The following is a 16,873-nucleotide window of genomic DNA, read 5'->3' on the forward strand; positions in this document are numbered from 1 at the left end:
GTCCCTCATCTTGCCCTATACCCTACAAGAGGAACAACCTGTGACTTGATCGATCTCCGGCCTTATACGTTTACAGCCGGATAGCAGCTGCACAAGTGCAAGTCATACCTTACCGTGCTTGAAGTTGTATCTGCCTTCCTTGCTATGCATAAGAATATTGGTAATCTGAAATCTAATCTCCTCCCACAATAATCAGCATCATTTCTGGCAGGACATAGAACAGGGATACGACGGGGCCAGCAAGTTCATCAAGGCTTTCTCGAATCAGTAAATAACCGGACAAAAGGGCCGGACGCAATTTCACCTCCATTTCGACATAATTGCAACCATTCTTGATTTGCGATCAAATCAAAGTCAAGTCATGTTACTACCATACATCAAGTGAATCCAATCGGCACATGGCTTAATCATAGTCCTAGTAACGAGTACGACGCTCCATATCACTCGTACATAGCTTTACAACATTCCTTCAATCGAACCCACATCCAAGAAAGTCCTTTCCGGAATCAAGTCAAGTTTCGGACAAAGAGGTTCCTCTGACTCTGGATTGATCAGAGATCAGGTCGTTCCCTATGGATTCAAATCACCCTACCACGACGTACAACCCCAACTCCAGCCGACCATTCAACAGCACACCGTCTCCTTTCCACCAGACTTCACCTTCTACTTCGGCTTTGCCACAGACAGGCCTAGGTACAGCTAATACCTCGCCTCACTCTTCGATAATCAGCGCATCAGGTGGTGGTGGTGGAGGCATACCCACTCATCCTCACCCGCATTCTCAGCACCAAGGACAAGGACAATCACCTTTGGGGCCAACATATCTGACTCGCTTTCCTAATCATCTAGAAGGTAATCCCGGTAATCCCAACTTTGGACCAAATCCTCACCAGCAGCAGCAGCAACCTTTAAGTTCTGGTCGAAGACCGCCATTGACCTCCTCCATCTCGAATTCGAATTACTCGGACATAGAGATGTATGGTACCAACAACAACGCCAATAACCATAGATCGGATAGCTTCAGTAGCCAACACAATAATCATGGTTCTTGGCCAGCAATACCCTCAACAGGTATGAAGGAAGACCGAGGGTGGAACAACGATAATGATCACGACTACAATCAAAACCACCATCAATCCTCTTCAAAGCGATACAATAACGGAGGCGGTTCCTCTTCTTCACAGCAATCACAACTCACACATCCACCACCTCATCAGCCCCCGCCTGAGCCTGTCCGACGCACTTCCCAGATCTTCCCTAGCGCAGGCCCGACAGCTAAGCGGGGGTCTAAGGCTTGTGTCGCCTGTAGACGGGGCAAGAACAGGTGCGAGTGGGATCCGTCCGGATCAGAAAGCAGCTGTAGGAGATGTCTTTTGAACGGCACGAAATGCGTTTTCGAAAAACCGTCAGACAAATCGTCGTCAAGTGGGAGAGGGAGGAACGGCAGTATAAGTCAACAGCCCCAGCAACATCAACAGAATCAGCAATATGCTCAACAGAATCACGGTCCTGGATCTGGATCTGGACTGATGGATAGAGGCGATAATGAACGGGTGATGAATTTGGAAAAGACCGTTCAGAATTTGACGCAATCTCAAGATCAGATCCAGAATGTTCTTCAGCAGATATTACAGCTTCTTCCTTCTCAACAAGGAGGACCGGCCGGTCAACAACAACAAACTCTACAAAATTCGTACAATCCTAATCAAACGGCTGTTCCCACTTCGAGCATTTTCTCATCTGGCGTGTCTCCACCATCCATGTTCACTCAGCAGCAGGCACAGCAACAGCAATCGCAGTCGCAGATGAATCATGTCGGTCTACAACCCGGATACATTCAGTCTGGAAATCAAAGGATAGGATCTCCTCAGAACACAGCTGCTGGACGAGGCGATCAACGAGGGTTTCAATTACCTACTCCGAAGCAGAGGGATTTTCCCAAATTACCTGGATTCGCTCCTCCTGTGAGTCCCTCTGGTAGACTCGTCATGTCCATATCCATCTCGTCTTCATGTGGAGTATACAATAGGCTGATCATCTTGTATAACTGCCTTCCTAAGGCTCATCAATTCGGTACATACGGAGTCATCCCTCTCCCTTCTGCCCCTCCGTCTCCTTCGCATTCCCGACACTCTTCGCGCTCTTCATCTCGCTCAGCCGACTCTTCCTCCGCTCTACCCAGAGAAACACTCACTGCTCCCATCCAGGCACTGCAGGCTCTCGCAAACGCCGCAGACCAGATCGCGAAGACTTCGCCCGAGGATAACGCGGGTGGACGCGATGTTGATGATGATGATGGAGATCTCGACGAAGACGAAGATGTGAAAAGAAATATCAATAACATGTTATCGATGTCTGATGATGATCGAGAGCGAGGACGACAACGAAAGCGAAAGAGGGTATTAATTGATCCGAAATCGATTGAATTGCGGGTGAAGAAGAAGAAAAGACCCGATCCAACACCCCGAAATCCGTTCCCCGATGTAGTCACCAAGGGGTTAGTCAGCGAGACGGAAGCCAGGGAATTATGGGATATCTTCTTCAAGGGATGCCATTACTTCGTGCCTCTCTGGGATAAGAGTTATGATACCTATGAAACATTTATTGTGCGGACGCCTTTTTCAACGGACGGTAAGCTTATTCTCTTTCCCCTATGTCCTTCCTACACGTCTCGACACTAGCTTCTGGCTACTGGCTAACAGTATAACAATACAGCGTTACTCGCTGTCGCAGCTAAAATACGAGCGGAAAATGGTGAGTCCAACAGCACAAGTCTGATTGGAGGATAGCGATTGACGCTGAGTCTTGTTTTCTCTGGTAGGATCCCTCGGCCAAACGTTCCAGAGATGCCTCGAAGAAGCGCAAGGTATAGCTCGATCGACGTTGTTCGGACCGATAGTCAGGAAAGAAGCAGTCATGGCCATGTTGATCCTGAGTGTGTGGAGTCAGAACGGTTGGCTGCCTTGCGGGTGAGTCGGCTGATTCTCATTCTGAAGAAGGTTCGAAACTATATGGGAACATTTGCTAATCGTTGCGGATGGGATTACCGCGAATATGCGCATGTAGGCATGCACTGCGGATGGGGTTAGATATGAATTTACACAGGGCTCTAGACAGGCTTGCGAATAAGGATGAACAGCGATCAGAGGTCGATGAGAGGGATCTAGGTGTGTCATTCTGATATCATGTCTTCGATGAGCACAGTTTAGCTGATATGACAATGCCTGCTTAGTGGTATCCGCTCGAATATGGCTGAACTGTTACATGCACGAACACCTGTATGCCGATTTTCCAATTGTATACACCTATAGTAAACTACCAGGACATCAGCTGACAGCTGTAATGTGCACTCAATAGTGTCAGTCTTGGGACTGGTAAACCATTATTACTTCGAGACGACTCGTCAGTCAAAGGAGCCAGGGAACTACTGTGAGTCGCTTCCGCTTCCGTAGAATCAGGATATTCTCCTCTCTCCTCTCTTGATTGTGGTTGGCTGATATCAGATTCACTTTACATCGCTGTGACGATATAGTACCCACCCGATGGCATCTGAAACGGATATGAGACTGGTAGCAGGCGTCGAATTGGTCAATCTGCGAATCCGAATATTGGAACATCTTAATCCACTACACGGCAAAGTCGACTCTTCGACTATATCATTCGTGAAACGCATGCTGGGAGATTTGAACGCATGGCATAAAGAATGGAATGCGATACATAAGCAACGGTATAACGACGAAGATGTGCTGGTCAAGCTGCTAGAGACGGAATTGTGTTATGCCCAATTGTGGACTGTGTGTGTTGCCCTCAGAGGGGTACAGTGGGATAAGGTGAGTTGGGCGAACGCGACTGCTATCCCGGTGTTCGGGTTTCGAAATCTAGCTAACAAGTACGATGCGCCTTCTTTTTCTTGTTTGACGTGGAATGTGGAATAGCTCGCTCCGGATCAACGCGAATTGGCATTCCAAGCCAAAGATGCCTCTTTCAGATGTCTCGAGATTTTCCTTCGACATGAGAATTTCAGGAAGCACTTGAAATACGCTACGCATGATCAACTGGTTTCTGTCGCGTTCGCTGCGGTCTTCCTCTTGAAGATGTAAGCGTCGTTTTGTTTGCTCTTCTTGCTCTTCTTCCTTCTCATTGCTTCATAACCTCACACAGACGTCAGCTCAAGCTGATGCTAATCGACCTCTTTTTGTAATCTACAGCGCGATGCTATATCCCACGGCAGTCCCACTCCCATTCCTCATCTCCCAAGTATCTCAACTTGCGCATTTGCTCTCTGCGGAATGTTATGCCGAACGATACGCTCTGACCCTTCGATTGATGTTATCGAACTTCAGGCGGAAGACAGGTGCCATGTCGACTATGCCTGGTACACCCCGTCTCTCTGCGTCCTCTGGTCACGGTCAGACGTTACCTCTGAATCCGAACAATAGCAATAATAGTAACCAGATGATAGGTGATTTAGATGGAGGATTGCAATCGCTTCTCAGTCTACCAAGTAACTCGTTTGACGGATTAGATGGTACCAGCAACAACAACAACGGCAACAATAATAACAATGGTAATGGTAACGGTGATCCAGGATCATTTGGGGTGACGGACCAAGTATGGGATAATATGGCTGGATTAGAAGGATTCAATTGGCCCACGGAATTTAGTCCGTCTGCTTTACCTGTTTGGCTACAAGATGGGGTGAGTGATTATGTGTCCCCACGTTTCACGCCTTCCTGTGCCCTCTTCTACTCTCAATCAGCACCCAGTCGAGATTCGGCTTCCTTCGGAACAACCTTTATTTGAAAGGGTCGTGCTGATAAACTCGTAATCCCGATAGAACGTCACTGATCTGGGATTACCTGCTGATGGATCGGATTCATTATTCCTTCCTCCCGAGTAAGTCCTCGTCTCATTGTCATCCTGTTCAATTGAACAATCTTGATTGCGAAGGCCGATAATATCTTCTACGATTCTGATTCTGATTCTGATTTTGATTGTGAATGCGACAGACTCGCCAATTTGTTCTTACCCACCACCGGGGGATTCGATCAATATGTCTTACCTGACACAGGCGATGTAGGCGCGGAGGCTTGGTAAGCTGAGGCATTCAAGTGATGTTACTGGACTAGGAGAATGGTTGTCTGGAAGTAGTAATCGGTCAGACAATCTGTATTGTATTGTATCGTATCTTGTAGTGTTCGATATGCGACACTTAATCTTGCGGACACAGCTACTGTGCTTGTATCATTGAAGCCACATCGCAGCGAAACGAAGGATCACGATCAATCTGACATAGCAAGACGAAGGAAATATTGGCTTTCCGGCTTCCACCGATATGCTATTAGACTCGTAATGATTCGTTTCGCTTGACATCAGAATCATCAGAATTGCCTGATAAACCGTCGATCTCTTCGGACTACCGCTAAGCTTCTAAGCGGTCTTATTCCCCTTATGAAACCAAACCGTGAACCTTGCTGTCTTGCTATAAGGGCAGTAAGAAAAGGGTAATCAGCAAGGGTGACTGACCATTCCTATCCTATTTAGGCTGGCTGCCGTTCTAGAATCAAGTAACCCCTTGTACTCGTGCTCGTAACAAGAAAATCGTAATCATCAGTGACCCAAAGAAAAACAGAAACAGAAATATCTGAAAGCGGTAATTCTACACGCGTGAAACCGCATTTATCCATGGATACGGCCGTTTGACTTTTGGGCAAATTAATCCGGGAAAATCGGATTGGGCCGGTGCATCATACCATCATATGTACAATTGTACGATTTTACGCCTTACCGCGTTCTACGGGAATCATCACCCTTGCCCTAAGACCAGTGAAAAAAGGAAAAAGGAACAAGTCAAAGGGATGCCCGAACAGCGGCGCCCGTCTGTAGGTTAAATATCTATAATTACATGTGGTCGGCTATGGTCTTCATACAACCATTTACTACGATGACATATTTGGGATTTGAATGGTATGGTAAATGCATCCACCCGAGGTTGAATAAATGGGTAAATGGCATGGTGTTGGCGAGAGATGCCCGCAATTGATTAGAAATCAAGTTTCAAGATCTTACAAGATTCAGACTCGGACGATGCATAAATTTTCTCTGTTTGTCGTGTTTGGTACTTAATAAACAACTCTCTGTTGTTATCGAATTCGATAATTTGCATCTTTTCATCGTTCGTATCGTAACATTCTCAGGACGGCAAACACGGATTTTCCCGATAGTCAGTTGTCCCTCAACCCTTCTGGCATCCTGGTCCGCGGTACCTCTATCGGTTCAGCAATAACAACACCTTATCGCTTTCGCCCACTGCGCTTTGCTTTCTGCATAATATATAAAGCTAAGGCAGACGCAGAGACCCACTTGCTCTGCTCCACTCATTTACCAGATCTGTACCCAGATCGAGTCTCCACCCACTTCTGAGGACCACGTCGCTCTCGTCCGAAAATCAATATCAAGTTACCGACTTGCTTCGCGCCCCGGTTTAGTGCAATATAAAGATCTTAGCTCCAGCTAGTGCGGATCAAAATTTAGAATCGGCCTCCGAGCGTATCGTACATCGTATCGATTATCAAGACTTCTTCGTCCAGATCATAATACCACCTATCTACTTGATCATCCTCACACGGCACTCGCCCAACATATAGACACTTTCACTTGTGTATAACCCATTTACCCGTGGCGAAATGTCATCATCGTCATCAACAATGACCCACGTAGGTCCCGAGACTCCTTCACCTAACCCCGCCAAGTCCGCCGCACAGACCGACAGGCCGGTCTCCTCGTATACGCTCAAGAAATACCCGTGGAGACCATATGTGACTCCCTTCGAGGACATCTTAGCCAAGAAATACCAAGGGAGCGGAACCGACGAAGACCCGTTCATTATAGATTGGTTGCCTAACGATGCTGAGGATCCTCAAAATTGGTCAGCGACATACAAATGGACATGTGTAAGTGCGCTTCGGTTGCTTGTTCCCTCTGCGTCGGACCTCGATACAATTTTGGCTAGATTAAGCTAACTCGACCTCAATGCACTATGTACTATGTAGATCGCCGTCGTCTCATGGCTTACGTTAGCCGTCGCACTATCCTCGTCCGCTTACACGGGAGGAGCATCCGACATCGTCGCTGAGTTCGGGGCATCCCTGGAACTGGTTATTGCTGGTGTATCGCTCTTCGTCGTGGGATTCGCCTTCGGTCCCCTTTTCTGGGCGCCCTTCTCAGAAGTGTTCGGCCGTCGATTATCCTACATCGTCTCGTACACATTCTTGACTATCTGGTCTGGTGCTGCCGCCGGATCACCCAACATGGCTTCCCTCTTGGTCTTCCGATTCTTAGCTGGTCTCTTCGGTTCTTCGCCCCTCGCCAACGCCGGAGGAACTATCTCTGATGTGCTCGATGCCAATCAACGAGGTCTGGGTATGGCCCTCTTCGCTGCTGCGCCGTTCCTCGGCCCATCGCTCGGTCCAATCACTGGAGGCTTTTTAGGTCTTACAAGCGGTTGGAGATGGGTAGAAGGATACTTGACAATTTTTGTCGGAGTCATGTTGATCCTAGTAGCAATCTTTGGAGCCGAAACCTACGCTCCCCTTTTGCTTAGAAAACGAGCAGCAACACTATCCAAGGCCACTGGCAAGGTCTACAGGTTCAGAGGAGATGCTAAGAAACCCCTTCAAGTCGGTCCCCTCTTCGTTACTTCGTTAATCAGACCATGGAAGTTCTTGTGGTTCGAACCCATCGTATCGATCTTGACCGTCTACACCGTAAGTCGTCATACCCGTCTGCTCTGCTCACCTTGCGCACTTTCGGCTGACTCAATTGGTTTTCCTGAAATCCAGGCTCTAATCTACGGTATCCTGTACCTGAATTTCGCGGCCTACCCTATTGTTTTCCAACAAGGCCACGGATGGAATGTCGGTATCGGTGGTTTAGCCTTCTTGGGTATCTTGATTGGAACGATCGTCTCCGTTGTCCTCTCAGTAGCCTTTGTCAACCCTCAATACATCAAGATCGCCAAGAAGAAAGGTGGAAGAGCCGATCCCGAAGACAGATTACCTCCTGCTATCTGGGGCGGCTTCCTCCTGGTCATTGGTCTAGCTGGTTTCGCCGCTACCGATGGACCTGACGTCCACTGGATCGCGCCAATCATCTTCGGTATCCCCTTCGGTACGGGTATCATCATTGTCTTCTTGGCTGTTCTAGGTTACTTGGTCGACTCTTACACCGTGAGTATATCAAGTTTCATCATCATCATCAAATGTCCTGGGGTAAAGGCTTACCGTATCTGTTTCTTTCAGATCTACGCCGCTTCGGTGCTCGCTGCCAACTCTGTCCTTCGATCTCTCTTCGGTGCTGCTTTCCCATTGTTCACTAGACAGATGTTCGACAAACTCGGTGTGCACTGGGGTGTTGCTCTTCCTGGATTCCTCGCTTTGGCCTGTATCCCATTCACCGTCCTTTTCTACAAATACGGTGCCCAGATCCGAGCCAAGTGCAAGTACGCTGCCGACGCCGAGAAGACGATGAACATGCTTATGGCAGCTAAGATGGCTCAGATGAAACAACAAGACGAGGAATCTGCCATCGAAAACGGTAACGGTAACGAACCCAGTACCACCAAGAATGAAGGTTCTGGCGCCACAGCCACACCAGCTCCGGCGGGAGGAGCGATCGATGCTCAACCTGCCGAACAACAAGGCGGATTATCCAAGATCGAATCTCACGCAGCTGAACATTCCGAGAAACCCCTCAACAGGATCCCGTCGCACGTGCCTCAACACCTGCATCACGAATGGACGATCTACGAGACGCTCGCTGATCGAGATGAAGTTGATTTGGCGGATGATGAGCGGATTAGGTTGAATGAGCTACATGAGAAATTCCATTATCTCAAACACCCTTCGAAGAAGAACCAGAACGAGCAAGGTGCCGTATCCACGACAACGACGACGAGCACAGCTCGAGTCTAAGTTCGGGTAATACAGTACTACGCAGTACAGTACCCAAAAGAGAATGAATAGATAGATAGATAGACAACAAAAAGCTTCAAGGAAATAGCAATATCATTACCATTACTTGCTAGGGATACTACATATTATAATCTATAATCCATCACCATAGCATCTGCATGCAAAATTACGAAACTCATCATCATACTCAGCAAGACCAGTCCCACTGAGGCACTGTTGGATCACATGAGATGTGTTGATGCGAAGTAGAGGTATATCGTCAACCGCCTTGAACTTAACTTGATTGAGCCTTGTTCCGAATTTTTTCGCCCTGGCGGAGGTATTCACTCGTTCATTCTTGTAAAGGGAATGTGTCCGATACGCTATCGCATCTCGAATACCATGCCTGGGAGAGGTGCTCTTGTCTGGAAAAGTAGATCAAAAGTGATCTCTGAGTAAGTTGTGGAGCTCAATAGACGAAGGCTGAGGGGCGAAAAGATCGATCTATACTTCGGGTTGTGAAACAAACAAAGAGATTTGAGCAAACTCATATTCCTTGTATGTACATACGTACATACAGCACAGCATGACGGATCCTGCGAGAGGCATGAGACATTGCAGTACATGACGCCAAGCGTTGGACTGGTGAGGTATCATATGAGACTCCCTGCCAATGGTACGGTCATGTGGTAGAAGGGTGGTGATACAATGCATTGTTGCCTTGAGATCTTACTGATAACTAAATAACTTTCTTTCTCTTAACTCACTCATTGCGGGATCAAACAATCTTGTTGTGGGCTCGGTGGATTGTCTGGGGGTATAATAATGTAAAACCAAAAGAAAATGATGAATTTATATATCTTTCGTATGTATATAAAAAGCAGAAGCTCAACCTAAAGCGAGACGAGAGGGGACAAAACACCAAGTCTGTCTAGAATTCAAGTCTTTTCCAATCCAATCGAAAATTTAAAGAAAAGAAACATCTACATCGATACAACTGTGAACGATCAAAGTTTCAAAGGGTTTTCGCTGGTATCCATCAGACCTTCCACCTTGACAGCTCCGGAAGCCTGGTCTCCCTCAGGATCAGATTTCAATTGACCGTACTCTTTATCTTGCGACGGTAAGCTGGATCGCTGTAACGCTTGAGGGGTAGGTACAGTCGGGGAACCGATAGATGAGAATGAAGGTGGGATAGGTGAAGGTGGTGTATTGGAAGTATTGACCGACTTGGCAGCCGAAGAATTTTGAGTCGAAGAAGCGGATCCCGATCCAGAGCCAGAGGCAGGGGTATTACCTCCCGCTGTTGTAGTTGAATCCGATTCATCTCCCGAATCCATAGCTGAATCGCCGTCTTCATCCAATAATTCAACTGATCCTTTCTTAGTTTCTGCGTTCAAGGCTGCTTCGGGCTTGTCGTCGTCCTAAACGTCCCGTTTACCTTGATCAGCGTGCAAATCGTTACGACGATAACATCGGTGATGATGTGTGTTTCACCGACTTACGATTTCATCAGTCACGTCCTTGGGTTTAGTTTTTCCCTCCACACCCTTGTTATCGATTAAGCCTGGCTCAGGCTTGTCTGCGTTCGCATCAAGCACCTGACCATCATCCCCGATGATCTGGAGCTCATCGTCGTCGTCATCGCTATCGTATGCCGGCCGGAACGTTATACCAGATGCGCCAAGGATGGAAGCTATGTTGGCCAATCCACCGGCTCCGCCCACTCTGAAACCCGAGCTTGAGAGTGCGTTTCCAGCGCCTCCTGTTTGACTAGCTTGTTTTTGACCAAAGATATCGGGGACGAAAGCTGGAGTATCGTAACCGACTGTGAAAATGGTCCGCATCAGCATATCGCTCAAAGTCAATTGAATTTTTGTAAACGGCTGAAAACTGTCTGCAAGCGGAAGGAGAATGACAGGGACGAGTGAAGCGGATCGGCGGGGTGTGATGGGCGGATAGCGAGGGGAGAGCAATGTTCGCAAAGGCGGGGCCAACAGGCGAATGCAGATGCGGGGTGGGAGGCGAATAAGGAAATAGGATGAAGAGAACTCAAATCAAGGAGACTGACCTTTTTTCTCCACTCGCTCCTTGACCCATTGCTGCCATTCTTCCGGAGTTCGTCCACCCAATAGGGCGACAATGACCACAGTCATATTGTCACAACCGATGCCTCCAGTCTCCGAATCCGTAGCCAGACACTTGACCATCATATCTTCCGCGATCTTGCCCAAGTCATCTCCGTTGGCGATGGCCCGTCGAGTGAAGTCGATGACTTGCTGAGAAGATAGGCAGTCCCAAATTCCTACGCAGTACTCATCGTCAGTTCCAGCTCTATAAGATCAGATCAGAGATCAGACCCACCATCACAAGCCAATACTAAGAACTCCTCTTCGCCATCGATCTTATGTGTGATGATCTCTGGATCGGCAGTAACGATTTGCTTTTCAGGTGTAAGAGAGTAATTTTGTTTAAATTCAAAATCACCAATCGCTCGACTCAAAGCCAGGTTACCTATTCGTTGGACTGGTCAGCATCCGGATGCAACATTCTTGAGAGATGGAAGAGATGGACGTACCGTTCACTCGACCGAACTCGACAAACCCTCCTGCAGATGTGATACGTGCGGTCTCCTCTGCGAAAAAGTCCAAGTCTCAGCTGCGCGAAATTCCATTCTAACCAGCTTTTAAAACAGACTCACCCTTGTTTGTAGGTTTATGATCGTTCGACATGGCTTTGGCTTCACCCTTGTAACCCAAAACGGATCTCGAGTCTCCGGAGTTGGCCTGAATACGAGCGACGAGTCAGTTCCTGCCCCACAAATCGTTTTGAACATGAGATCAAGTGCTCACAACTATGATTCTGCCATCCTTCGTGATCAGACCGACTACGGCGGTACATCCCGAGGGGTCATTGAAGAAATTCGGGTCCGCTCTCAGATCTTCATCCGTCTTGAGGAAACATTGTTTTAAGGCTGCTTCGAAATCTCCGCTCTCTACACGCACATGTTGGTGTCAGCACTCATGGTCATCCACCTCGATCACCACAGGGCGCCTTGTTCAACAGGTCGCACTTGCGAAGTTCGCTAAAAACGGGAAGGACGACTCACTATAGCTGTCTAAGCCTGCTAATCTAGTATGTAAAGTTGTACCCGTATATTTAGCTACAGATGATCCACCATGTCCATCGAATACACCAAACAGCGCATGCTCGTCCCCTTCTTCGTCCTCATTATCATTCGTCACTGTCGATCCAGCCGGTTGTTGAGGTATATCGGGTGACGGAGTTATTTGCTTGGAAGCATCAGTCGGGGGGAGATATAGATGGACTGTATGAGCATCTTCCATACCTGTTCCAACGATATCATCAGTATCGATTCCCGTCACAAGCGAACATCAGGAATCCCTCGTCGTCTCAACCGCAAGAAGTGGACACTTATCATCTTGGGGTATGGGCAAGGGTTCTGGATACGAGGACAGGTTACTCACTAATACGCCATCCTTGCATATCAGATAATCCCACCCAATACTTCTTCCCCCTTACAACCTCGGTCGTGTGCTTTTCCGTGACTGTTCATCCGATTCGTCCAGCCAACAAACAATACAAGGTATATCGTGGCAGGGAGCATTAACGTCGATAGTGAGATGGCAACGAAAGTTTCGACGGAGGTCGTGTGATGAACAAAGGATATATGATCGGCGATAAGTAAACAATGACAGTAATAACGCATCGTCAGCATCACAGAATTTACGAAGTTGAAGAGGTAAAGCATCACTGACCTGGTTCAGAAAGTGTTTGACCCTACATATCCGTGACCGCAGGTGTTTTCGGTGGAGCGGCGGTAGGAGACGAAGAGGGCGTAGAAGGAGTCAATTCAATAGATCAGCATTACTTCCTTGAGATTCGACGCGTCATTCCTACAAGCCATCTATCTCTCTTGTGACTTGCATCTCCCAGCGGATCAGCAGTCCTGCAACACTCACCATGATGTACTGTATCTATCTATGTATGGTATTCGGACAATGAGATGAGACGAAGACTGATTGATCGAGTATGGTATGTTGAGTCGGTTCAAATGTGCTGAATGGCAGAAAAGGATATTTGTCTGACGAGGCGGAGTTTCGAAGGCCTGGATGATCTTGAAATGTCGTAATGTGCCAGTGATACTCGCTCTGATTTGCGGTTGGGTGGGTATACTTGTAGTCTCGGTATGGTATGATGTTGTTTCGATGAACTCGTTTACTGTACTTTGGGTTATGCTATCGTGTTATCTTTGCGATAGAAAGTGAATGAAGCGTGGATAAGGTGAAAAGAGTCGATTGATGTGTGGATAGTGAAAAAAGGTATTAATCGGCCGGAACGGTTACAGCTATAGGTTAATTACCACGCTAATCACTTGTTTTGTTATGACAAAATCGTAATACGATTAGTTTCTTACTTTTCGTGCATGACACATGTGGTCCAGACCATCCATCGTATATGCTTGTAGCACTGCATGTCATACACCTTCTCTTTTCATACAGATGCATAGCTCACACAGGCCACAGTCGTATTCGCCACTGCCTCAAAAGCAAGCAATACATTACAGCCTGACACGGTAACAAAGTGAAAACACACCATACGAGTGATGAGAAAAAAGCGGCGCGAATGAGCGATGACGATACCGGTTTTCAATTTCATCCTATGCTCAGGGTAAGAAACCCCACTAAAGACCGGCAAACATCGTCACCACATTCAGCATAAACAATTGAGTCTGGTCTGACCACGTGTCTCCCTCCGCAAAGACCAGCCCAGAGATAAGCTTAAAGAGAAAGGAGATGCGAGCATCTCGCTGGCTTTCAACAACAACAGTTTCGAGGTTCATTCTCATCCAAATACATCGGGCGTGATCGATACATAGGTATGATGAGAACAACGTCAAGCTACTCTTTTCCCGACAGACGCAGACTCTCAGATTTCCAGTAGATGTATAAAAGCGGCAAGAACCATTCGCCCACAATGATGACTTAGCCGAAGATTAGACCTGCGATATTATCATTGCAAACGTAAATCAGCGTCTATGCTCCCAGCACACCACACAGAAGACACAGTCGGATAATGACAAGGCTCACCGAAAGTCAAGCCATTCCCCAGGTTCTTGAGAAGTCCAGATACCCCCGACAGCAATCCCCTCAAGACCTCTACGACTCCGGCAAGAACAAGTTGAAGACCAACCAACAACGTGTTCAGACCGGTATCAATTTCGACAATGAGGGAGCCCTAGCGAACCATGAGCCAAGGGAGTCAGTTTCCATCAACAACTAGCCTGAACGAGCTTCACATTTCGAAGCGCATAGACGTCTCTTGGTAGAAAGCGAATGCAAAATGGCCGTCATTGGCGGAAAGGTTCGACTCACAATAAGGGGCATCTTCTTCAAATCATCCTTGATTTCCATAACAGCCTGCACAATATCTCTAATCACATCCGCTAAGACCCCTCCAACTTTATTAAGATCATCATCGCCTTTCTTTTCGAGGGGAAGTCCCACTTGTTTGGTCAATTGCGACAAATCATGCTTAACTCCCGCAGTCGGGAATTGGGCGTTGGCTTTCACGATGGCATTTCGGATCTCCGAGAGCGCGTTGCTCGCTTCGTCGTATGTCACTTCTGGGTTTCGAAGTGTCTCCACCGGTTTAGCCTGTGATAATTACAACGACAATGGGACAGACAACACCGCTGTCAGCAAAGAGCAACGATACATTTCTGGATTGTCCTTTACCGTGACGTGGAGTACTGGACTCACAATCTGCTCTTTGAGTTTCTGAGAAACGTCCAAAGCTGAATCTCTTGGGTCCATGGTAGATCAAGTGTGTGATGTGACTGTTCGTGCGATACGATTAACCGGTGATTTCAAGCTGGTCTGATATATCAGACTAGGTGGCGAATATGCAGTATGATGGGGTACGATACCATCATGGTGAGCTATCCAGAATGTGTATGTTTTTAACCCTCAAATGGCTCATCCTGACGCTGCTTCAGGTGGAGCGACATCACAAAGGATGAGATGTGGTCTTCGTTTTCGTCATTTTACCTCATACTGCATCATCGTCACTTTTGGATACTCCCACGCACAGACCGTTTGAAGGGGTTGATCGTACCTGACAAATCCATCCAAATGATCCGATCAATGACATCAACCACGACTTCGCGTATGTAAGAGCTATTCATGCATTCATTCAGACGAGACTGATTTCGCAAGTTCGTCATTCCCGTATCATCATGTGTACTAGGGCTACCGTGCAGTGCCGTTGCAGTGTTCTGACAGTACCGTCTCCCTCGAATGGACGCGAGCAGAGTCATGCCAGTGAGAAGCGACGAGGTACTGTATTCTGCATCAGTCCTTTCACAGCGGCCTATAAACCATTCACCATGAAGAAGAATTATCGTTTGCATGTGTTAGATACATATTCTGCCCTCCGTGTATCATAAGTCAATGAAAAACCAAAGACAATTAATTGAAACATGATTTCGTTCAAGAGCTAATAATCATTATTAAAACGCTACAGAGTTTGTTTGATTGCCTTTTCTCCATTTTTAGTGCTAGCTTCCGTTGAGTCGATACTTTCACGCTGAAGAATCAAGCGAAGATCAAGCCTGTTTGGTTTTAAGCAAATTTACAGTATCAGTGATCTGTCGATTCGTTGGCTGACTCCGCGACATAGTGCTATGCTGCCTTAATGTGAACAATGCACGTACCAGCCAAAAGCCCATTACCCAAATTCTGCAACAAATTAGCTACTCCACTGAGCAAGCCTCGTAGGATCTCCACTACTCCAGCGAGGACAAGTTCCACACCGAGGAGGAGGGTGTTGAGCCCGAAATCGATATCAATAATGATTGCACCCTATGGAATATGATCATATCAGCTAGGATTCCATCTTTTCGGAATTTCCTTATCCTCAAGTAGGTTCACTCGTTCTCACAACATTCGGCCACAACAAGGTGAAAGTCAAATAAACTATATGATAGAGACTCACGATGAGTGGTAGTCCCTTTAAATCGTCCGCAAGACCCTCAACAGCCTCAACGATATCCTTGATGACCTCAGCTAAGACCTGTCCGACAACACTCAAATCATCCCTCTTTCTCATCAACGCCCCAACACCGTCGGCGAGTAAGGCTCTTTTAGCGGTAGCTGACCCAATGGCGGAGGTGGCATCTGTGATAGCTGACTTGATAGATGTGAGAGCAGCGAGGGCGTCTTCCTGAGATACGTCAGGTGTCTTCAAGACATTGATTGGGTCGGCCTATCTCAGTGAATATTGTGAGCATTCTCATTCATCTGAACCACGTAATTGCGTGAAATGTGGGAAAGGGAAGCATTAGTGATAGCGAGATGAATCAAATCAGGCCTCACGATAGCACTTTGGAGAGTGTTGACGACATCGACGGCCGTAGCCCTCTTCTCCATAACCACGGGGTAGTCAGCCACGGCTATAGGGACGGGCTTGGTAGCAGCCAATCCCAAGAATGGGATGGCGAGTAAAGCAAATTTGACAAAGTACATGATGGAGTATGGGGTATCGGCAATCAGAGATCTGTCTTATGAGGCGTAACGGAGTAGTCAGTTGAGAATGTGTTGATCTTTGAAGTGCTTGTGCAGAAAATCGAAGAGAAGAGGAGTCGATCCGAATGCTGTATCATATTTATACCTTTCCTCAATGATTTAAAAGACAGCTGCGAATTGTAGCTGCAGAACAGCTCGACGTCATCTTGAGGACCCGAAACAGCCAAAGGAGTACTGTAGTACTGTATTGCAATGTCTGAACTCAGTAAATATCGTCATCGTCATCGTCATCGACATCCTCATCGAGATGTACCTCAACAAGCATCGAAACATGGATCTTGGGCCCGACGTCGTCGTTGCTTGATGATGCTAACA

General features: G+C 47.2%; 5 protein-coding genes across 5 annotated transcripts; 2 read left to right on the forward strand and 3 right to left on the reverse strand.

Moving 5' to 3' along the window:
* Nucleotides 1-572: 572 nt before the first annotated feature.
* Nucleotides 573-5,097, forward strand: I303_103193 (uncharacterized protein; the record flags this gene model as incomplete). Its single annotated transcript, XM_018406540.1, has 12 exons — nucleotides 573-1,964; nucleotides 2,061-2,631; nucleotides 2,716-2,754; nucleotides 2,822-2,969; nucleotides 3,067-3,167; nucleotides 3,233-3,278; nucleotides 3,358-3,429; nucleotides 3,533-3,830; nucleotides 3,936-4,096; nucleotides 4,209-4,698; nucleotides 4,838-4,896; nucleotides 5,010-5,097. The coding sequence occupies 12 exons, from the start codon at nucleotides 573-575 to the stop codon at nucleotides 5,095-5,097; spliced, it is 3,465 nt and encodes a 1,154-aa protein (XP_018265034.1).
* A 1,589-nt stretch (nucleotides 5,098-6,686) lies between these two features.
* On the forward strand, nucleotides 6,687-8,972 carry I303_103194 (uncharacterized protein; the record flags this gene model as incomplete). The annotated part of the gene is made up of 4 exons (XM_018406541.2): nucleotides 6,687-6,953; nucleotides 7,053-7,766; nucleotides 7,842-8,228; nucleotides 8,301-8,972. 4 exons carry the CDS (start codon nucleotides 6,687-6,689, stop codon nucleotides 8,970-8,972), a joined length of 2,040 nt encoding a protein of 679 aa, XP_018265035.2.
* A 986-nt stretch (nucleotides 8,973-9,958) lies between these two features.
* I303_103195 (uncharacterized protein) lies at nucleotides 9,959-12,937 on the reverse strand (the record flags this gene model as incomplete). The annotated part of the gene is made up of 11 exons (XM_018406542.2): nucleotides 9,959-10,375; nucleotides 10,457-10,779; nucleotides 11,023-11,256; nucleotides 11,316-11,465; nucleotides 11,530-11,586; nucleotides 11,653-11,737; nucleotides 11,804-11,946; nucleotides 12,061-12,300; nucleotides 12,440-12,520; nucleotides 12,731-12,752; nucleotides 12,935-12,937. 11 exons carry the CDS (start codon nucleotides 12,935-12,937, stop codon nucleotides 9,959-9,961), a joined length of 1,755 nt encoding a protein of 584 aa, XP_018265036.2.
* A 1,020-nt stretch (nucleotides 12,938-13,957) lies between these two features.
* Nucleotides 13,958-14,788, reverse strand: I303_103196 (uncharacterized protein; the record flags this gene model as incomplete). The annotated part of the gene is made up of 4 exons (XM_018406543.1): nucleotides 13,958-13,974; nucleotides 14,063-14,210; nucleotides 14,348-14,629; nucleotides 14,735-14,788. The coding sequence occupies 4 exons, from the start codon at nucleotides 14,786-14,788 to the stop codon at nucleotides 13,958-13,960; spliced, it is 501 nt and encodes a 166-aa protein (XP_018265037.1).
* Nucleotides 14,789-15,655: 867 nt separating this feature from the next.
* I303_103197 (uncharacterized protein) lies at nucleotides 15,656-16,498 on the reverse strand (the record flags this gene model as incomplete). Its single annotated transcript, XM_018406544.1, has 3 exons — nucleotides 15,656-15,835; nucleotides 15,969-16,238; nucleotides 16,349-16,498. 3 exons carry the CDS (start codon nucleotides 16,496-16,498, stop codon nucleotides 15,656-15,658), a joined length of 600 nt encoding a protein of 199 aa, XP_018265038.1.
* Nucleotides 16,499-16,873: the final 375 nt, after the last annotated feature.

The sequence above is a fragment of the Kwoniella dejecticola genome, chromosome 3 (genome assembly GCF_000512565.2).
Source record: "Kwoniella dejecticola CBS 10117 chromosome 3, complete sequence".
NCBI lineage: Eukaryota > Fungi > Basidiomycota > Tremellomycetes > Tremellales > Cryptococcaceae > Kwoniella > Kwoniella dejecticola.